General features: G+C 40.2%; 1 protein-coding gene and 1 long non-coding RNA gene across 3 annotated transcripts in view; one reads left to right on the top strand and one right to left on the bottom strand.

Annotated features, from left to right (window-relative positions):
• Positions 1-14,630, bottom strand: part of gabrr1 (gamma-aminobutyric acid type A receptor subunit rho1) — a 29,805-nt gene extending 15,175 nt beyond the window's left edge. The window contains exons 1-7 of one of the 2 annotated variants that reach the window (XM_079639074.1): positions 14,156-14,630; positions 12,166-12,216; positions 11,420-11,526; positions 4,911-4,978; positions 4,432-4,655; positions 1,768-1,850; positions 1,489-1,629 (exon numbers count right to left, since the gene is read on the bottom strand). In XM_079639074.1, coding sequence (XP_079495200.1) covers positions 1,489-1,629; positions 1,768-1,850; positions 4,432-4,655; positions 4,911-4,978; positions 11,420-11,526; positions 12,166-12,216; positions 14,156-14,232 — 751 coding nt within the window. In that variant the 5' untranslated portion in view covers positions 14,233-14,630. The remainder of the gene's footprint in view (positions 1-1,488; positions 1,630-1,767; positions 1,851-4,431; positions 4,656-4,910; positions 4,979-11,419; positions 11,527-12,165; positions 12,217-14,155) is intronic. The other variant, XM_079639075.1, reaches the window with a different exon arrangement.
• LOC307012424 lies at positions 37-21,833 on the top strand. Its single transcript, XR_013800618.1, has 3 exons — positions 37-333; positions 18,383-18,479; positions 18,575-21,833. It is a non-coding gene; the product is annotated as an uncharacterized lncRNA (long non-coding RNA).
• The last annotated feature ends 1,328 nt before the right edge of the window (positions 21,834-23,161 follow it).

Below are 23,161 nucleotides of genomic sequence, written 5' to 3'. Positions count from 1 at the left end.
AAATAAACCATGTCATGACCCCTTTAAATAATCCCCGCCCACGGAATATGCCTATAAGCTGGATGAGCTGCTGCCATGTCAAAGAGATGCTGTTTTTTCCACAACTCATTTGTTTGACTTTCTTTCCTAAGGCTGACAAACTTAGAGTAGTTAAAATGAATTTTAAACACTGTTCCTGAACATTATAATCCCAACGTTTATCTGTACACTGCACATTTTACGGAGAACAGCTTCCAGAACCTAGGAGAGTACAATGCAGGCCATACGCACAAAAGCTTCTCCTTAAACCGAGCAGTTCCTACTTCCCAATCTGTTGTTTGTGGATCACAACTTGTAAGTATGTCTTATTATTTGTAGTTGCATTTTCTATTAACAGTTCCAATTATAAGCTTTATGTTGTTGCTACGCTCGCCTGCTAATGTTGACGTAGTGTTTACTATAGCTTTTGTTTCTGTCTCTGTGACTGTTCGCCACCCTTTAGGAAAATTAACCATGGTTTTGTGATCGATTACGGTTTGTATTGCCATAGTCATGATTAAATGGTGGATAACAGTATATCTAAAATGTATAAGAAAATTACAACAACAAAAAAGAAAACTCTGAAACGTCCTGTGAAATCCATGCAAGAAATCCTCTCGTTTGTTAACATTCTTAAGTCTGAATCAGGCTTGAATTGGTTTGAAATTGATGCCATCCTTAATATTCACATCTGAGCAGATGAAACTCGCGGTTATGAAGGGGCGTAACATTTTCCAAACTCGCACTAAGCGCTGCCAATCACAACACACTGGGCCAGCTAACCAATCACAGCACATTTCGTATTTCGGAAGGAGGGGCTTCATCGAAACCGGAACTAAATTATGCGTTCGGGCCAGACTGAGGAGAGAGGTGCTGTAATAATGTAAAATATGCGAAAAATAATGTGTTTTTTGAACAATGAAGCATGAAAGCATATTCTAGTTCATCCCAAAAACTAAAATCAAGACTTAATAAAAGGATATAATAGGACCCCTTTTAAACCAAAATGTGATTAGTGTTATTGTTTTCGGCTTTCGAAATTAAATCCATCTTTGTTTAATAATTGCACTGCTACGACTCAAAATTATGGATAAATCAACTGGGCAATGTCATTTGAACATAACGCACGTAATTGCTTAGCGTAATCCGTTAAGAGCGAGACCGGTCTGCGGGTACTATACAGCGCCCCCTTGTGTCTTCTAAGGGTGGGCAATAATTACTGTTGCCTGAAATGGCCACGGTTAGACCAATTAATCAACGGTTATTTTAAAAACGTGACAGACCTGTCCTGGAGCATCACCAAATCTGCACATTTTGTATGTCTCCTTAATTAAACAGCTGATTCAACTCATTAGTAGAAACTTCAAGACTTGAAATGGTGTGTCAGATGAGAGACATCTAAAACGTGCACTGCTGGTGGAGCTCCAGGAGCCACTGCTTTAACTGTACTGGATATCCAATCATCAGTACCTGTGCTGCTGTAGAAAGCTAGTTTTGTGGTGGTGTGAAACTCCTGGATGAGGAACTGAGACAAAGAGATCTGCTCATCCGTCTGCAGAGATTTGTTTCCTCTCTTCCAGTACAGCATGAGGTCGTCATCAGTATAGGCATCTGCAAAGAAAATAACACAGATACATATGAACTCACATACACTAGAAAAACACAGAATTTTCTGCTTTACTCTGAAATGTGAAATGTTTAATTAAGTGATAAAAATGTTTGCATCAATCATGTTGTGTTTAGACTCACAGCTCTCGATCTCCAGTGAGCATGTCTGGGTGTCCAGCGGAAAGTGACTGAGATCCATATTGCACATCGCTGTGACCGTGACCCTGTTGAGAGTGTATTAAAACTTGTGTCACAGATACACTGTATAGAAACCTTATTTATTTAAGCAATTTGGAATAGCCCCGTCAGGAATTTAGCAGCAGTGTAGCCTTTCCGCTTCTTATCATTTTCATATTCATCCCAAACAATTTCCGTGGAATTATTTAAATTATAAAAATTTAGAGCTGTGAAACAATTAATCGCATCCAAAATAAAAGTTTGTTTACATAATATATGTGTGTGTATATTATATACCCCCCCCCCCCCCCCCCCGCCCGCCTCTTCCACCTTTCGTGTTCCTCTTCCACGACATCCACAGTAAAAGCAGAGCTACTCAGTTGCAATGCAAGTTCAATGTAAAACCCAAGGCACCAATTAGTGTCGTGCAATGGCATGACTGAACTGAGTGGCTCAGATCGAAAAAGATACGTCTTCAGCAGTTTCTTAAAAATGGCTACAGACTCTGGCTCAGCTCTGGTTGAGTAAGGCAGATCATTCCACCAGCGGGGAACAGTCATGGTATAGGTCCGAGAAAGAGATTTCGTGCCTCTTTGAGATGGCACCACAAGACACCGGACTTTCTTACCCGGACATTTACTCGTACCTCATCGAGTCACCATGGTAAGCCAGTGAATGATTTTACTTCGTTTTTGAAAGTAAACATCTTTAAATGTATATATTATGTCTTCTAATATACATTATAATATTTCTTATAATATATATTTAACCCCACTGGATGGGTTGTTACACCAATTTGACGCTGGGAGAATGAAGGGACATGTTTTTAAATTGACCAAAATTAAGTTTGTAGATGTATCTTTCACGCTCTATGACATGTTTAAACTTAGTGATTTATCTAGTTATTCACGACTGCCGGCTGTGTACGGAGGTTGTTTTGTGACGCTATTTTGTATTGAAGTCTATGGGAAGTCTGGTTTATTTTCCCCTTAAAAGGGGTGGGGACGAAATTGACAGTTAAGTTACTGGATGTGCCGGAAGTACGTATGTGGTTTGAAATCCTATTAAAATCGAATTTATGGAAATTCCGCGTGGTTTATGTGACTTTCTCACGCCACGTAAAACGTAAACGTGAGATGTCGTTATAGGAAACATGCTGAAAGTCTGTGCAGAAACAAGGTTGTGTTGTTGCAAAGTGCCGGACGAGCAGAAAATGCCAATATGACAGAGACATGTTTTGAAAGTGGTGGAGACGACAGCACAGAATAAAGCGCTCACACCAGCCTCCTCCAGTTCTGCTGCTGACTCAGAAGATTCAGTAGACCAGAGCGGCGGATACACATTATCATGTTGTAAAGAAGACAACATCTGTATTGCAAATCTGTTGTTGTTTTTGGCGTATAACTTCCTGAAAGGACAGGTCCCCCAGAGTTTTAAAGCGGGTTTTGGGGACCATCAGTAATTTTGACCTGAATTCGATGCTCTAAATGTCAAAACAAAATTTTTAAAATAAATTCTACGACTGGAAGCCAATGGAGTGTGGATAAAACCGGTGTAATGTGTGTCCTTCTGTTGGTTCCTGTTAAAAGCCTGGCTGTAGCGTTTTACACCATTCGGAGACGACTCAGAGGAGATTTGTTAAAACAAGTAAAACGAGAATTACAATAATCTAAACAAGAAGAAATAAAAGCATAAATAATCATCTCCATGTCAGCTTTGGACAACAATGTTCTCAATTTAGAAATATTTCTCAAATTATAAAAACGGTTTCTGACCAACTGTCTAGAATGACAATCCACAAACATCGATTGGACGAACAAGACACCATAGTTTTTTAGGCTCAAGGTTTCTTTCTCTATGTTGGAAATGTGGTTAGTGTACTGCAACATAAAATGTACAAAAAGAAAGGTTCTGGATATGTTCTGAATGCACTGTAAATAGTAAAACCCTAGGGATCTGCCATCTGGCCTGGGATAAATGTACAGATACTGGATAAAACGGTTGAGAGGGAGGAGCTAGGCTTGACACAGCAGAATGACTTATAGATTGTAAATTGAGATTTACATAGAAGGAAAAAAGTCATTTTGTCCAGCAGACTGGGTGTGGGACAGATCTGAGATTAAAGCTCACCAATGAGCCAGCTTTGAGTCTGAATAGACATGTGGGTTGCATTAATCCCACAGATTCCCATTAATCCACACGTTCACTCATCTAAAGCAAGAACCAGAATCAGAGCCTCCTGGAGAAGACAGATCGTCTTGGTCAATAAAAAATTAGAATATAGCAAACATGGAAATCCTAAATGGCAGTAAAGTGAATGTGTTGGTGTATATATTTGATGGAAAACCAGAGATCTTTTTGTTTGAGCAAATCAGAGTCTCTCCCACTAATTAGGTTTGGACTCAGCTTTGTCATACAGCAAAGCTGGACGTAACATAACTCTTCTGATGGCTGGCAATCTGTTTCTTGAGCTTTGATCGGGATTAAATTGAGCATATCCACAGTTCTGAGAGGGCAAATGTTCAATACAAAAAAGAAAAAGCAAAGCCTGAATAAAATGTCAGAGCTTTGTTGTAACACAAGATCATCAGTGTGTATGCGTGTGTACGTGTGATTTGAGACGGCTACCTCAAGCTGTAGAGCACTTTGCCATCGGGATGCACTCGGAGCATGACGTTCTCCGTGGTGGTGTCATGGATGAAGGATCGTTTGGAATGGACAAAAAATGTGTCGGGTACCCAAATTTTCTTCACCAGCCGGCCATCGAAGGTCATGCTCTGGTTGGTGTTGCTGGGAAAGGACAGTCGCTCGTCCTTCCAGTAATGTCTCAGGTATAGGGTTATGGTGAAGTCCTGCAACACACAGTCCAATCATATATTCATCTTAACAACCGATTAAAAATAGTTTAAACAGTAGCCCTATTTCTATCCAAAGAGCCCTCTATACGAAAAAAGACAATGCATCTAGGGTGCTTGGAAATGTTGAATTAGAGCTCTTGCTATTATCCAAATCCAGTTGCAGTTCAGATCATGATAGCACTCATTCATTCATGATACAAGAGCTGTAAAGCTGTAAGCCATATTTATAAAGACTTGTCAATCTCCTACCATATCAACTTCAGAGATGGTGTCCAGACTCTCAAGCTGAACATCGACACCTACAGGTATCGCAGCACCTGAAATAAAGCACAATTTTTCCTTTTTAAATCATAATACATTAAACAAAAATGTGCACATACCAATGAGCTTTAAACTGTTTTACAATGCACACAAGATTAAAGTAACAGTTAAATATGTAATTATGACTAAATTTAACCACAAACCTAAATAATCTGCTCATCAAATCTATCCCTTTATTATCCACGTCTGTAAGATTAGATCAGGGGTGTCCAATCGTCCTGTTCAGCTCCAGCCCTAATTGACCTATCAGTAAGCCCCGCCCCCCTTAGTTACTGTTGCAACCTCGGGCAAACAAACAGTTGCTAACTGTCATACAATGACAGCCTCTCGTTGAGGAGCATTCAAGTGGGACTTAAATATGTCATGGAGGGATATATATATAAGATTTTAAAATAGATATGGTAGGTAACAAGATTAATTTGGAAGCGAGGGTTTACAGATCACAATGCAAGCGGGAGAAGCCTCATGTTACGGTCGTCACGATCGCAGAAAAACAAGATCCAAGATCAACACTGTGCATGTACCGCAGTGTAAGATTAAATTAATTTACATTTAACCAGTTTAAAATGGAGAAGTACTGAAATGTAGACATTCGTTTTTGTGTTTTGACCTACACTGTACATGTCGTGAGAGTTAGCTACTGTATTTAACGTTAGGTTTGTACGTTAGCATGGACTCACCAACTTTAACTGTAACTTATGACAACCAGAAAATTAAAGTTTTTGTCTTTATTGGGATTGGGGATTGAATCCTTAAGGAACCAGGTTTCTGCGCCCACATCCGGGCTGTGTCTGAAATCGCCCCCTATACGCTTAAGGTAGGCTACTACTTGAGGAGACAGCCATTTGTAGTCGTGTCCGAAACTACAAACTATGTAGCTAAATGGCTAATGAATTCCCGCGTCCAACCAGAAGATGGCGTCCGCAGCCGAATCATCCATCCATCCATTTTCCAAACCGCTGGTCCAATGTGGTTACAGTGTAATATCATACAGGTATAAATGACTGATTATTACATTGTCATGGAAACTAGCATTTATAAACCTTAATTAAACAGAGTTCAAGATAAATCTTTTCATTACTAATGGAGCTAGTTTGCTATGTTTCAAATGATTATTAAACAGCAAACACAAACTATGCAGAAGAGGCAGCCCTTCCGGCACACTCAGTGTCCGAATTCACTCACTCGTTTTCATTCACTCCTTCAAGTAGACTATATTAGTTGTAATGATGTCGCAGACGCTGAGGGATCCATTTGCAGTTTTTTATTAGAATGGTCAACAGGCAGGGTCAAATAGCAGCAGACAGAACAACGGAGAGAACACAGGGCAGATCGGGCTCACAGGCAGAAGTCGAGGCAGGCGGCAAAAGGCTAGGTCCAATAAGCAATCCGGGTCAAGGCACGCTTGGAATTGAAAGCCGGGGCAATGCAATACTTCGCAGAGAAGTGGAGTGTGGAAGTGGCTTATGTGTGTGTGAATGAGGTGCAGGTGTGTGCGCAATCAGTCCCAGGTGAGAGAAATGATGGGATATTGAGTTCATGAGGTTGTTTAATATTCCGGATGCGGATCCCTCCAGTGGTGGAGAGGAGGCGTACAGGAGCCTGCTCCATTACAGAGCCCTCCCCCTGCGAGCGGCTCCTGGCGCGAGGAGGCAAATTACGGCAGGTTCTTCCACGAGGTCGAGGGGTTGGTTTTCCCGGGTGCATCCGGTGAAAGTCTTCAGTTAGAGTGGGGTCAAGGATATCTCCAGAGTTGACCAAGGATCGCTCCTCCAGACCGAACCCCTTCTAGTCAACCAGATACTGGAGAACGTTGCCCCGGCGTCTGGAATCAAGCAACTCGTGCACACGATACGCCTCCTCGCTGTCGACCAAGATGGGTGGAGGAGTCTGAGATGTGGCTCCCTCCTCCGGCTCTCCTCTCGGACCACCGGCAGGTTTCAGAAGAGATACATGGAACGTGGGAGAAATACGATAATTAGCGGGCAGATTTAAGCGAAAGGATACAGGAGAGATTTGTCTTATAATTTGAAACGAACCAACATACCTGGGACTGAGTTTGCGGCATGGAAGTCGGAGTCTTAGGTCTCTGGTGGACAGATACTCAGGGGGCGGACGACGGTGACGGTTAGCCTGCTGCTCTTGTCGTCTTACTGCGTGAAGTAGGTGAGTGTGAGCCTGATCCCAAACCTCCTCGCTCTTGTGTAGCCACTCAGTGACGGATGGTAGTTCAGAGGGTTCACCTGACCAGGGGAACAGAGGAGGTTGAAAGCCCAGGATGCATTTGAAGGGAGTAATGCCCGTGGCGGGTTTGATCAGTGAATTCTGGGCGTATTCGGCCCAAAACAAATATCTACTTAATTCTGCTTGTTGTCTTTGGCAGTAGGAACGAAGGAAGCGAAAGACGTCCTGATTCAGACGCTCAGTTTGCCCGTTGGATTGGGGGTGGTACCCGGAGGTGAGACTGATGTTGATATTGAGATGTTTGAAGAAAGCGGACCAAACCCTGGAGGTGAACTGAGGTCCTCGGTCTGAAACTATATCTTTGGGCAAGCCATAAAAGCGGAATACTTGGTTGCAAAGGAGTTCGGCTGTTTCAAGTGCGGTGGGAAGTTTGGCTAGGGGTATTAGCCGGCAGGCCTTGGAGAATCGATCAACGATGGTCAGTATGGTGGTGTCCTTAGGAGTTGGGCAGGTCGGTGATGAAGTCAATGGCGATGTGGGACCAGGGGCGCTGTGGTGTCGGTAGTGGTGTTAAGAGTCCAGCCGGCAATTGTCTGGGTGATTTGGATGTGTTGCAGTTGGTGCAGCCCTGAACGTATTTAATGGTATCAGTCAGAAAAGTTGGCCACCAAAAGCGATTTTGGAGCAAGTGGGTGGTAGCGGTGATCCCAGGGTGACCAGAACTGGTTATGGAGTGAACTTGATCAAGGAGTTGAGAACGAAGAGGAGATTAGCTGGGCAGTCAGGAGGTGGTCTTACTTGAAGGTTGGCTTGTCGGATCTCTGTGATAATATCCCCTTGAACTGGGGCTACTATCAGGTTAGAGTGTATGATATTCTCGTGAGTAGAGGTTTGAACTGTCTCTTCTGTTTGATGTGAGAAAGCGTCAGCTTTGGTGTTCTTGGTGCCAGGTCGATACGTCACAGTGAACTGAAATCTGGTGAAGAATAGGGCCCACCTAGCCTGCCGGGGATTCAGACGTTTGGCTGAGCGGAGATATTCGAGGTTTCTGTGGTCAGTGAGAATTATGAAGGGTGACTTGCTCCCTCCAGCCAGTGGCCCCACTCCTCCAGTGCTAACTTCATGGCTAGCAATTCACGGTTACCCACATCGTAGTTATGTTCGGCCGGAGTGAGCTTGCGGGAGAAGTAAGCACAGGGGTACATTTTTGCTGTATTGCCTTGTCGTTGAGATAGTACTGCCCCGACCCCTGTGTTGGAGGCATCTACTTCCACAATGAATGAGCGTTCTGGATCTGGATGACGGAGAATTGGCGTGGACGTGAAACGAGTCTTCAGTTCCTGGAATGCTTGATGTGCTTCTGTTGGCCAATTCAGACGAGCAGTGTGACGCTTGGTCATGGCGGTTAATGGAGCGGCAGTAATGCTGAAATTTCTTATAAACCTCTTGTAGAAGTTGGCGAAGCCCAAGAACTAGTTTGGGGTAAGGGCCAATCCAGCACCCCCTTGACTTTCTTCTCATCCATGGCTACTCCTTCCCGGCTGATGATGTATCCTAGAAATGATGTGCTTGTCTGATGAAACTCACATTTCTCAGCTTTGGCGTAGAGTTGGTATAGGATCAGACGTTCCAAAACCAACCTGACCTGTTGGATGTGCTCCTCCATCGAATTTGAATAAATTAGGATGTCATCGATGTATACAATCACCCATTTATCCAACATGTCCCGAAAGATGTCATTCATGAAAGACTGGAACACTGAAGGACTGTTTGATAGACCGAATGGCATGACCAAGTATTCGTAGTGCCCACTAGTGGTGGAGAAGACAGTCTTCCACTCATCCCCCTCACGGATGCGGATTAAATTATAAGCGTTGCGTAGATCTAGTTTGGTTAAATACTTGGCTTGGTGGAGCTGTTCTAGAGCGGCAGGAACCAGAGGCAAGGGATACCTGAACTTCACGGTGTTGTCGTTCAACCGTCTGTAGTCGATGCAGGGTCGTAACCCTCCGTCTTTCTTTTTCACGAAGAAGAATCCGGCGGCTGCCGGTGAGGTTGAGGGTCTGATGAAACCTTTGGCTAGCTCTTCGTCAATGTAGCGTTTCATGGCTTCGGATTCAGGACGAGACAGAGGAAATATCCTTCCCCGAGGTGGAGAAGCACCTGGAAGGAGGTCTATGGCACAGTCACTTGGCCGATGTGCAGGAAGTTGAGGCTTTTTTCTTACTGAAGGCTTCGATGAGGTCTGCATAATCGGGTGGTATCTTCGGTTCTTCTGGGTCTGACGTGGAGGTATCCGGACTTTGAGAGGGAACACGAGCGACTCTGGATAGACAGCGGTTTTGGCAGGCGGTGTCCCATTAAGTAATCTGACCCTCCCTCCAGGAGATGTGCGGATTGTGACTGCGTAACCAGGGGAGACCTAGGATGACGGAGTGATGAAGAGACTGGATGACGTAGATGATGATGATGCAAATCAAGACGTGAGGCTTGGGTCGAAAGTTCCGTGGACAACTGCACGACCGCTGCTGGATCGGTGGGTGGCGAAGTATTCTGTAATGATGTCGCAGACGCTGAGGGATCCATTTGCAGCTTTTTATTAGAATGGTCAACAGGCAGGGTCAAATAGCAGCAGATAGAACAATGGAGAGAACACAGGGCAGATCGGGGTCACAGGCAGAAGTCGAGGCAGGCGGTGAACAATCAGAGGTCGGGATAAACAGTCCAAGGTCAGAAACAGAACAGCAAACACAGAGACAACCGCTTGAAATTGAAAGCCAGTGCAATGCAATACTTCGAGAGAAGTGGAGTGTGGAAGTGGCTTTTATGTGTGTGAATGAGGTGCAGGTGTGTGCGCAATCAGTCCCAGGTGAGAGGCATGATGGGATATTGAGTTCATGAGGGTGTTTAATATTCCGGAGACGGATCCCTCCGGTGGTGGAGAGGAGGCGGTACAGGAGCCTGCTCCGTTACATTAGTGGAGTAATGTAGGGAATAGTGCATGAGGGTATAGGGGGCAATTTCAAACACAGCACCTGTGTTTTGTTAAGCTGATGCATTTTGGTTCGTTTTCGCCTGCCGTTAGGATATCTTCTTTGTGTAAAGAAAAGACTGTTTAACACTTTACACTTTAACTCTTTGTTGGGCTATTTAGTGACTTTTAGCAAATGTCCACACTCTAATTGCTATATGAAATTCTCATGTTAAGTTATAAAATATAAAGATTAATGGTCTTAATTGATCAGAATAGATTTAAAAAGTGCCCCGCGTTACTCAAAAGCTTCTGTCCCAGTTTATCTTGACACAACGACGAACCCGAAAACGAAATATAATTTAATTTTGCCACAATACCTAAAACGTTTGCAATAGGCCATTCAATCACCATCTAACAAACTTTGTGATTGTAAGGTGATTCTTGATCTGTCTTTCTGCTTTATATCTCACTTAACACTAGGGTTTAGCTGAAATGTAAAAATAATTAACTTAGAAAGATATTTATATGCAGATATATTGACTCACCATACCATCAGACATTTCTGGCAAATCTCTGTGTTTGTTTTTAGCACTCAACAAAGAACAAAAAAAACTTGCATGAAACTTGTGAAAGGCTAAATCAAATTTGTGAAAAACCCTAAATGTCCTTTTTTTCACCAGGACAACATTTTCATACCCCTTAATCTGGTTTTGATCTGAGCGTATAGTATTTACAGTTTGTGTGAACTTTAGTGAAGTTACGGGCCATAAGTGAATGCTCGTGGCACAGAGCCACAGTAAATCAGTGTGATAATCTGCCATGAGCTTATGTAAAGCTGATTGCCTGTGATGTCAGTCCAAATCCTGCATAAGTCTGAGTCTTGTGGTGTTTATTAAGATCTTGGTATTTCATATCTCCCATTAATGCCGTAATGAAAACCATAGGTTGCTTATTAGTCCACATGCACCACAAATAAAGCCAATAAAATCATGCTTAGAGCAAGCAGAAATCATCTAAAGAGAAAAAAAGTAATCATCCATTTATTTTGTAATAAAATGTGATAAAAACTAAAATGTAACACTTAATAAAATTAGATTCTGTATAACCAATAATAAGCTTGATTATTTAAATATTTTAGAGTTAGACTATAATACATTTATATTGTTTTAGATAACTGCCCATCATTCCTGTAAACTATTCTCAACATATCTTTCTTTCATCTTCATCTTTTCATAATTTCATATTTCTTTTGGGGCTCAACGTTTTCTCCTGGTCTCACCTCCGAAGCCAGGCCTCATGGTGAAGTCATGGTCATCTAACTTGAGGAGTTGTTCTGATTTTGTGAAGGGAGCTTTTGTGACGTCTGGACTTCTCATCAGTAAGGTGCTGTTAAACAGAGAAATAAACAAGTAAAGGAAGTCACAAAAACATTATGATAAAGGTGTGGATCAAATTCCAAAAGTCAAAAACTTCAATTATCAAAACAAAAGCATTCAGGAGAACAATATCCAAGACAGGGGAACAAAAAACACTCTACATGCAATGAGAACCAACAAACACAACAGAAAACTGAAGAGTAAAAATACAAACAGTCAGGAAAGCAAAGAACTAAACGAAACACAGGTGAAAATCATGTGACCATGGAGGGAAAAAAAAGGCTTAATAAGAGAAAATAAGCAGGAAAATAGGGATCAACGGAAGCAGGAAGAGAGCACAGGGAATCAATGAAATACAAATCCATAACTGAACATAAACCTGACAATTGCATCATGTAATAAATTGTCTGTATAATTCAGCTTTTTGCAACACATTGTTTGTGTTTATTTCTACCCAGCATGTAAATAAATTTTTGAAATATTATTCTTATTACTTTCATTTTAATGTTACACTCATGTCGGGATTGCAACAGTACTGGTGCCTTTAACCTGAGAATTCGTGCAAATTATGGTGAATTCTTTTTTTTTTCTATAGAAGAAAATGAAATGTATGAGTATGATACATTTGACAGTATAGTTGTTGTTCTACCTGCCAGGTTTACGAGCTTCTCTCTCTTTTCTGGTGGTTTCTCGTTTGGATCTGACAAATGCAGGAAGTGACATGATCATTAGATAGCAGAACATAGCAACAACATTCATGATTATGCTGTGAATGAATTTTTGTAAGCATGATTTTTAATATTAATGCCCAGTGGAGTACAGTGGAGATCAGGGGCGTGGTAGTGGGGGGAAAAGTGGACCTGACTACCCAGGGCCCCGTCTAGGGAGAGGGCCCTTTGAAATCCCATCAAAAAAAAAAAAAAAAAAAATTTTTTTTTTTTTTTTTTTTTAACCTAATTCGAATTAATTGGGCCCTCCAATTGATGTCATTATTCATTTCAAAATATATTGATAACACCAACTGAGAGAATGAACTCAGTGCCAGACCTTTTCCCTGTTTGTATCACTCCGCTTGTTCGTGTTTGCGCAACTTGCATCATTAAGCCAGAAGGCGGCGACAAGTGACTTTCTTTATGAGTGAGCAATTGAACCATTGATTAAATGAACAGATTAGTCCACAAATATTGATTCATTTAGGAAATAAAAAGTAGATGAAATTGATATTTGATGCGCATACTAATTGCTCATATGCCTCTGGACACAGAATTATTGCATTGGCGTTTGTTTGAAATGTAACATCTAGCCTATGCAAAATAATCCTTGAATCATTTCTTATTTAAGGCCATTCCCGTTTCAAATATGTGATTGTGTATAGTCAACAATAAGCATAAACATTCTGCATTTCCACTTTATAGTGTGGATAATTCATTGCGACATTTAAACTGATTCTCATGTTTTAGAATTTGTTATCTGATAAAATACTACATACTGCCCACTGACATGCTTTTAAAGCTCCTGTTGTCCATTTTTTTTTTTGGCCTTCAAAACACCTTAAAATTCTCATGTTGAGCTCAGGTAAATCTAAATTTTCTCGGGGGGGGCATGCCCCCCAACCCCCCTAGTAGGAGCACTTTATTCCGGTTTTTGGCTATAAAAACCTGCGCAAAAAAATAATCATGAAGTGAATTGGAAAGTATTTCTCTTTGTTTGAATAACTACTCAACTCTACCTTACACATTAATACTCGAAAAGTAAAAACACAACACACAAGTCATTTTACAGCGAAATAACCAGTCATTACTATAATCTGATTTGATTATGGATTTAAACACTATTTCTACTTGTTTATTTTCAAATAATTAAAAAAATGTTTTATTCAAAATTGAATTTTCATTTTTGCTAACCCGCATCGTACAATGGCATGTGTAGGGGGCCCACTGACATTGTGAGTATACAGGGCCCAGAATTTGGTGCTACGCCCCTGGTGGAGATCACTGGTCTTTTTGTTATATCCCTTTTTGCTGTAATGATGCCAGCACTCGTGATGATCATGTTTTTCAGCACGATTTGAGAATAATCCAAATAGCATCATGCTTTAGTAGAAATCATCTTTACAAAGCAGCTCACATCAACAATGACACACATTTGTTTGATTAAATGCCTAGAAATTGTTATCCATGCTTTGTTCTACATTTTTTTCTAAATGTTTCATCAATCCTAAAATTAAGATAAGTAAATGAAAATGCACTATCAAATTCAAAGCGTTTTTTCACATTTAATTTCATTATTTTTTCGTTTTGAATTTAAATTGTTATATTGTATTAGCTATATTGTTTATTTTACTTTTGTATGGTAACTATGGCAGAAATAGCTATAGAAACAAGAAATAATGATTGAATACACCACGTGAATCATGCCATCCTCATCATCACTCACTGCAGTGGCATAAAGGCATCCCGTCTGCACTTCAGCGCGCGACTACACTCTCCGTTTTTTCCACTCTTGCCATGAATGACCAACGCCATCTCACGACCAATTCGTACGAGTGAACTGATGAACGCATGAGTGTGTAGATGCTCTCACCTGGTTTGGATTGAACTGATGAACGCATATAGGCCTAAGTGTGTAGATGCTCTCACCTGGTTTGGCTGCAGGTCTGAAGAGCTCCGGTGGAGAGAAAGCACGCGCACAGCAGAAAGGAGACATCCGCGTGCATGATGCGCGCCTCAACATACAGCCATGCACGCGAATGCTTCTAGAAGCAGTTAAAATGTTCAAATCGCCAGCACTGCCGCCGGATCCTCAAATACGGTCCAGTGCCATCTAATGCACTCTGCGAGCGGTTAATCTGTTAATGTGAAGGGCAGATATGCTGTTTGCTGCACCAGGAGGGGCTTTCACAGGTTACAGGGGGAAACAGACATTTGCTGACTGGATATTATGTAATGTTCTGTGGGTATTACGTGCTATTTGAATTACGCTTACATAATCCAGTGGTATAGTCGCTGAACATTGTTAGTTTCCTCCAAATGGTATCTCTGTAATATATTTTTTTAATGTGTTGAAAGTCAACATTTTTACCATATTCAATGTTCGTTCAATTATATTCGTGATCGAAAGGCCTATAGGTTATCGAAAAGAGCTATGACCAGTCAAAACATTTGACTTTACAGGATTTTAGTCATTGGAATTGACTAGTAAATCAGTAAATCATATTTTTCTCAAACCATAAAAACATGAATTTTTGCCTATATGTGAAAACAAGAATTACATATTATTTTCTTCATCAATGATTATAAAATATATCAATTTAATTATAAATAAATATATATTTAGTTGTGAATAGTAAAGGAAAGCATCTAACAAATTTCTAGCGTGTTCCTCTATGGGATTAATATCCTGCCTGAAAATAAAGTTCTGAAAGGTTGAAACTAAGTGTTCGAAAACTCAAAATCTTAAAAAAAAAAGTTTTGCAAGATCGAAAAATAAGATTTACAAGCTTGCAAAATGTAAAAAAATAAGAATATCTCTGCAAACATTATGTTGTTTTTGAGATTTCCTTCTTCAGAACTGCAAAACATTTTTTACGATGTTGCGCAATTTTTTTTCCAGAGTTTCAGATTTGTCAGTGTTCTCCCACTGTATAGTTTGTTTTCCAGATTTGAAACCTTGAAACCCGTGATCTGAAAACGGGTGTGCGAATAGGTGAAAAAAAGTTTTGAAACTCTGAAAACTGAGGTTCGAAAGGGCGAAACTTATTACATTACATTAAATTTGCACTCCTTTGCAGACTATTTTTTCAGAGCTGAGTTTACAACACCCACTTTGCGGAGATACGCGCACACAGTTGCGAGCTTGCGACTCGCGTGATTGTTGGCAGCGTTGTCACGCATCTCGCTCTGAAACTCTGAAACTCAGACTGAGCGAAAATGAAGCTTCGCAACCTCGCAACTTAAAAAAAAGCCTGGAGGGAGGGCCTTTCTGCCCTTGGCCAATGCTTTGCTGTCTGCTGACGTACAGTCCAATCACAAGTCGTATTTACTGGAAAGGTGGCTTCTGCACTGGTTCTTTGCATGCGTCCGGCAGATTGACCGTGACGATTGCTTCTGTAAAAGTGCAAATCCTTCCTCTCATTACCATGATTTACCTTTTTCTAGGATGATGTATAATTATTTACTATGTTCTAGTATATGATTCACCATGATTTACCATGACTTACCATGTTCCAGTATGATTTACCATGAATCTAGCATGATTTACCATAGTTTACCATGATATACCAAGTTCTAGTACTATGATTCAGCATGCTTTACCCTGTTCTAGCATGGTTTACAACAATTGAACACATTCTAGTATAATTTAATATGATTCTAGCATGATTTACCATAGTTTACCATGATTTATCTTAGTTTACCTTGATTTACCATGTTACAGGATGATTTACCATGATACACCACATTCTAGAATGATTTACCAGGATTCTAGCATGATTCACCTTATTTACTATGATTTACCATGTTTCTAGCGTTATTTACCATGATTTACCACGTGTTAGCAATTATGTGACGCATCAGAACAAATGAAGTGATAAACTCTGACAAAATATGATTGTGTTATAATAGTAATTGTTATGTAAGGATTTTTTAGTGTCTAAATATATGAATGCAAAAGCACATGTGAAAAGACTATTAAATTGTAGATTGTCCAGCAGAGGGCAGTAGAAGACCACTTATTGGCTCACTTTCATTTTACAAGTCTTGATTTTTACCAGTATTTTAAGTGGTCTTCTACTGCCCCCTGCTGTCTCTTCATCATACTACTCCCTAATATTGTTATATAATTCATATTTAGACTTTATAAAAATCATTATTTTAACATTTACAATCACATTTTGTCAAAATTCATCTATTGGAGTATTACTATTGACAATTGTGTCACATTGAGAAATGGGAATCCTGAAAATGAAAGAAAAAAAAAATCCATTTAAGAGCAGCAGGATTATATTTGTAATCTTTTTATCAGCTTTCAGACTTGTAACATGCTGAATCATACTAGAACTTGGTATATCGTGGTAAACTATGGTAAATCATGCTAGATTCATGGTAAATCATGGTGAATCATATACTAGAACATAGTAAATAATTATACATCATCCTAGAACAGGGTAAATCATGGTAAACTTTGATAAATAATGGTAAACTATGGTAAATCATGCTAAATGTATGGTCAACTGTGGTAAATTGTACTAGAACGTGGTAAATCATGGTAAACCATCCTAGTCCATGGTAAATCATACTAGAATCATGGTAAATCATACTGGAACATGGTAAGTCATGGTAAATCATGATAAATCATCCTAGAAAAAGGTGAATCATGGTAATGAGAGGAAGGATTTGCACTCTTTACAGAAGCAATCGTCACGGTCAATCTGCCGGACGCATGCAAAGAACCAGTGCAGAAGCCACCTTTCCAGTAAATACGACTTGTGATTGGACTGTACGTCAGCAGACAGCAAAGCATTGGCCAAGGGCAGAAAGGCCCTCCCTCCAGGCTTTTTTTTAAGTTGCGAGGTTGCGAAGCTTCATTTTCGCTCAGTCTGGTACTGATCCACTTGTCCGACACGAATGTCGTGTGGTGTCGCAACGCCACCCCACATGTGAACGTTGATGGGCGTTCTTCTAGTTTACCGCTATGGGCGTGGTTTTGAGCCAGCGGCCAGTCAAAAACAAAGGACCCGCGAGAGACTTCCCTCCGTCTCCATGTGCGTGCTTCTATTGGATAGACGCCTCGCGTTCAACGGAATTCATTTGCATAAAGATGGGCATCGGCCAGCTTTTTGACGCGCGGCATTTTTTCAAATGAAGCGCCGCCTTCCCGGAATGCTTTGCGAGCGCGTCAAAGTCGCTTGACGTCACCCATAGGAATATAGTGGAGTGCAGCGCGACAGAAGTGTTGCACGGACAAGTGGATCACCGCCGGAGTTTCAGAGCGAGATGCGTGACAACGCTGCCAACAATCACGCGAGTCGCAAGCTCGCAACTGTGTGCGCGTATCTCCGCAAAGTGGGTGTTGTAAACTCAGCTCTGAAAAAATAGTCTGCAAAGGAGTGCAAATTTAATGTAATGTAATAAGTTTCGCCCTTTCGAACCTCAGTTTTCAGAGTTTCAAAACTTTTTTTCACCTATTCGCACACCCGTTTTCAGATCACGGGTTTCAAGGTTTCAAATCTGGAAAACAAACTATACAGTGGGAGAACACTGACAAATCTGAAACTCTGGAAAAAAAATTGCGCAACATCGTAAAAAATGTTTTGCAGTTCTGAAGAAGGAAATCTCAAAAACAACCTAATGTTTGCAGAGATATTCTTATTTTTTTACATTTTGCAAGCTTGTAAATCTTATTTTTCGATCTTGCAAAACTTTTTTTTTAAGATTTTGAGTTTTCGAACACTTAGTTTCAACCTTTCAGAACTTTATTTTCAGTTTTGAATCATGGCAGGATATTAATCCCATATTCCTCCACCTCCAATAGCCTACTGACTCAGTTATAAAATAATTTTCATTTGTTATTTATTTTTGGTTGGACTATTATTCTAAAATGTGGGAAACAGTCATAATAAAGAATAAATGTGTGTCCAAAATGTTCACTGGTTTAATGTTTGCACAATAAATAAATAAATAAATAAAACAAACAAATAAAAATATACATAATTTAATTGTAGCACAATAAAAAATATCTTAATATTGTTGAAGTTGTATGAAGTTAACAGGAGTTTATTGACAACACAGAGCTGGAACAGAATGCAGGAAAGTGATATGAACAAAGATATGGAGAGCGCGGTGTAGGCAAATTAATATTTTTTACAGGTATGAAGACTGAAGGTGTATGAGACGGATGACAGGAACGAGGAACGCTGGAGACTGTAGAGCCTGACCCTGACCCTGTAGAGCATCACGCCACCAGGCACGCAATTATGCAATTAAATAAGCTACTCTCATCTCTCAATAGCGAGATTGGCCATTGATGTAACCATTTTTAATCTGATCTTTGAAAAAAAGGAGGAACCAGGTATGAAGACTGAAGGTGTATGAGACGGATGACAGGAACGAGTAACGCTGGAGACACACAGGATAAACGAGACGCTGGAGTGGAGAATGGTCATTGGGGAATCAAGGTTATCGGTAGCTGGGTCAGTAATCCTCTTCGTATGAATGAGACCAGACAGTGAAGTGAAGAGTGTGTCTTTAAAGTGGTGGTGATGATGAGGTGCAGGTGTGTGTGTGTGTCTGTGTGTGTGTTATGAACTCAGGTGAGGGAGTGCACTGTGATTGGCTGGTGGTTGATCTTTAACAAATATGGTAATTATTTTTGATTATTACACCTTTTAAATTATACCTTTTTCCTTGCAGTATTTTACATCAGCGGACCTAATGGCGTTGTACAAAAAAATTGTAATTATATTCCAAAATGTCTAAATACATTATAACAAATAATTTTTTTAGCATGTACTGTATATTCAATATCTGAAATGTAAATGTCTATATTAAATATGAATATATATAGCCTTTATGTAAAAAGGTACATGTACACCTAGCAAAACCTTTCTTTGTTCTTTAACAGTTGCATATCATAAGCTGTTTTCATGGCTGTTTGTTAAGTTTAATATAATCATACACTGAATGAAAGTGTATGTACAATTGAGTCAACCTGTTTTCCTTCAGCATTCACACACGTGTGTATTTATGTGTCACTTGAACAAACACATTTGTTCTAACTGATTAACTGATTAGTCCATTGATTAGTCTAATTCTATTCCATTGTGCCACTTTGATTGTCCAGGGCGGATGCTGAAAGGTTTGCCATCATAAAGGGCAATTAGTTTCAATATAAACATTCAAATCTCTGACCAACATCACATGCAACAAACACTGTCTATACACCAGTCATATCACACAGTCACCAGTGTTGATGAAATTCTGAATGATTCAGAATTATGTCAATTGTGCATTTTGAGGATGCAAACAGGATGCAGAATTGTAATTAAAATGGAAAGTAATTGTAACGCTGGGTGCAAGGAAAGCGAGTGAAGAAGCGTATAAGTGCAGGAGTTTAATAATAATTCAAAAAGAACAACAACCAGGAAACGCAGAGAGCACAGAAAGCTGGTACATGCATGAAACACTAAACATCAACTGACAAACCACAAGGGCTCTATATACACAAGGGGTATGTGACGAACAAGACAGACCGGGAACAATCAGGGATCAATCAACATGAACAACTACAAAGGACTACAAACATGAAACAGAAACAGGAAAAAAACCCCACAAAAGTCCAAAGAAGACACACTTTATTACATTTTTATTTATTTAATACATTTTATTGTTCTGATTCCATTATTTAGTAGTCTTTTGGTTTTTGACTATGTGTTGATGCAGTCTTCAACTGCAGTTAGCGAAGTCAGTCTCTCTAGAACTGACTATCTGACGACACCTGAGTTTATGATGTTGGGTTGGCTATCCCACAATGCCTTCCCTGACCCTGTAGAGCTTCACGCCACCAGGCACGCAGAGTTACTCCCATGGCTATTATGCAATTAAATGAGCTACTCTCATCTCTCAATAGCGAGATTGGCCATTGATGTAACCATTTTTAATCTGATCTTTGAAAAAAGGAGGAACTATCAAGTTTTTTTTTTTGGACCACGTGTATTTAGGTGTGTGTTTCATCTCTGATGTGTCCTATAATCCATGATTATATCCATATTTCCATTATTGTTCAGACAGAGGTTGTTGTCCTCACACAATGTCCTTGTTTTAACTTTCTCTCTTTATACGTCCTCTGCACCGTCTGTGATCAGTGACATTATATCATCCACAAACTTCAATGACTTGAGTTTTGTAACACAATTATTGGTGCATGAGGAAAACAGAAGTGGGCCTAACACAGAGCCTTGAGGGTTTCCATTGTTCGGTGACCCTTAATGAGGGGAGATTGAGAACATTCAATTAATCCTAAAAAGGAAGGTTTTTTTTTCTGGCTGACATGATCCTGGATTTACATTCTTGTTGGTTCTGGAAGAACATATCAATCAAATTTTAGGAACAATGATAAGAGTAGGTTTATGGTAAGCCATGGGGTTGGGAAGCTTGAACAATGTTCTTATCAACTGTCCTTTCATGAAAACGTTAGGGATTCATTAGTATTTTACATTAGACCATTAGTGTTACGGATAGAGGAAGGGCTATGGAATATTATTCTAAACATCAAGCTGACGTCAAGCTTTTAGGAAACTAGGATGGTAAGTGTTTTGCTGCAAATTTCATAAGCAAGTAGTACATTTTCAAAACTCTTAGTGCTTATTTCACAACAGATCATCAAAATACACTTCAGCATATTTTTACATTAGTACAATACACAAATCAACGTCCATATTTAATTCACAGTAACTGGCTTTCATAATGCTATTATCAAAGTATTCAATTATATCTCTTCTTTTTCATTTTACTACACGTCTATTGTTTAATCCAAATAATCTTAATGTTTAATCAATTGGTATATCTATAGCAGGGCTGTCCTCACTGTTGTTTCAAATGAAGCATCAAAAGGGCCATCAATCTTGACCATATGGTTAACAGGGGCCTTACCATGGTAGGGACTGCTTGGTTAGTTCACCATAACCTACAAAGATCTACAAGTCTGCTTACTATTCACAATCATTTTACGGTACAGTAAATGGCATTACTGTTTAAAAGTACATAAAGTATGAGGGAAACGTCTCAATGTGAGTGCCTAAATATGAAGATGGTGTGGCAGGCTGTACACCATTTCTTGGATCATATGACACTGAACACCTGATATTTTTTTTAAATGAACTTGAGCAGGCCTGTCAGGGTTAGGAATCACCTGTCTTGTGTTATTGTGTGGGGACAATGGCAGTCTTCTTCGGTTCATGACCCTTGTCTCTCACCATATTACCTTTCCTCAACCCATCAAGGAACACTTCTGTGCTTGGAGGTGGAAGGTGTATGATGGCCATCCCCATGAGCATGTCACACTCCTTCACGCCATAGGCTTGCAATGACAACAGAGCAATGTCAAGCATGAATTCATCATGCCTGAAGGTTTTTCCCACGGCAAGATATTCAACGAAGATATTCACAGTGGATGTTGATTAATATATGGCCAAATGTTGAAGAAAGGCTTGATTATTATTTCATTTGAGATTTACCATTCACAGCAAAGTATTTCAATGTATTTTTACAATGCAACCACTGTACTGCTGTAAAAATCCTGTAAAAAAAATCCTGCATTTGTGATTTGTTTTATGTGTTCTTTAAGCTTACATTACTTGTATAAATATTTTAATTATTTTTATTTATGTCAGTTTGGTTGGATAATATAAGTGCAATCTCTATTCTGATGACTGCGTCAGCTGTAATCTAGTCCATTAGCATTTATTCAGCACCAAGAGGGATATGACACATGTAAAACAAAGAGTTTTGAAAAAATACCACTTGTGAGAACAGTACCAAAATCATTTAAAAAATCCAATCAGCAAACAGAAATCTAGTTATCCAAGAATGTAGGGTGTAATGGGGCTAAAGGCACACCTTAAGGAAAATGTGCTCACTACTCCAGGGGTCTCCAACCAGAGTTCAGCTCCAACCTAAACACACCTGAACCAGATAATCAAGGTGTTCATGGTATATAACAGGTAAGTGTGTTGAAGGTGCTAGAACTGAAGTCTGCAGGAAGACTTGCGTTTACTAAACATTTGTGCCAGCAGCCATATCACCCTGTAGCCCAAGACTGGTTGCCCACTGAAGCTAAGCAGGGCTGAGCCAGGTTAGTACCTGGATGGGAGACTCCTGAGAAAACCAGGTTGCTGCTGGAAGTATGGGTCCTAACGCCCCAGTGCAGTGACGGGGACACTATACTGTCAAAAGAGCACTGTCCTTCGGATGAGACGTTAAACCGAGGTCCTGACTCTCTGTGGTAATTAAAAATCCCAGGATGTCTTTCGAAAACGAGTATGGGTGTAATCCTGGCATCCTGGCCAAATTTGCCCTTTGGCCTCTGTCCATCATGGCCTCCTAATCATCCATATACTCATTGGCTTCATCACTCGGTCTCCTCTCCACCAGTAAGCTGGTGTGTGGTGGGCATTCTGGCGCAATATGGCTGCCGTCGCATCATCCAGGTGGAGCTGCACAGTGGTGGTAGTTGAGGAGATCCCCCCTTCCATATGTATAGCGCTTTGAGGACCCAGAAAAGTGCTATACAAATGTAACCTCAAAAGTGAAGGAACTCAGAATTTAACCCATCCAAATTAGTGCACACACATTAAGAGCAGTGAGTAGTGAACACACACACACACACACTCAGAGCAGTGGGTGGCCATTTTGCAGTTCATTGCTCAAGGACACCTCAGTCATTTCCTGCTGGTAATGAGAATCGAACCCTCCGGGTTACAAGTCCACCTCTCTAACCATTAGGCCATGACTGCCTGTCCCTGTATAGTGTAAGATTGCTTAAAAAAAAAAAATACAAAAAAACACTAACAAAACAAATATTTAACATTGATGAAGCAACACATTTTGTGGGAAAGTAAATCATAAAAGTGTGTTGTTTTGTTTAAAAAT

This window comes from Phoxinus phoxinus, assembly GCF_949152265.1.
Source record: "Phoxinus phoxinus genome assembly, chromosome: 16".
Taxonomy (NCBI): Eukaryota; Metazoa; Chordata; class Actinopteri; order Cypriniformes; family Leuciscidae; genus Phoxinus; species Phoxinus phoxinus.
Note: the sequence above shows the minus strand (reverse complement) of the source record. Positions and strands in the feature narration are given on the sequence as shown.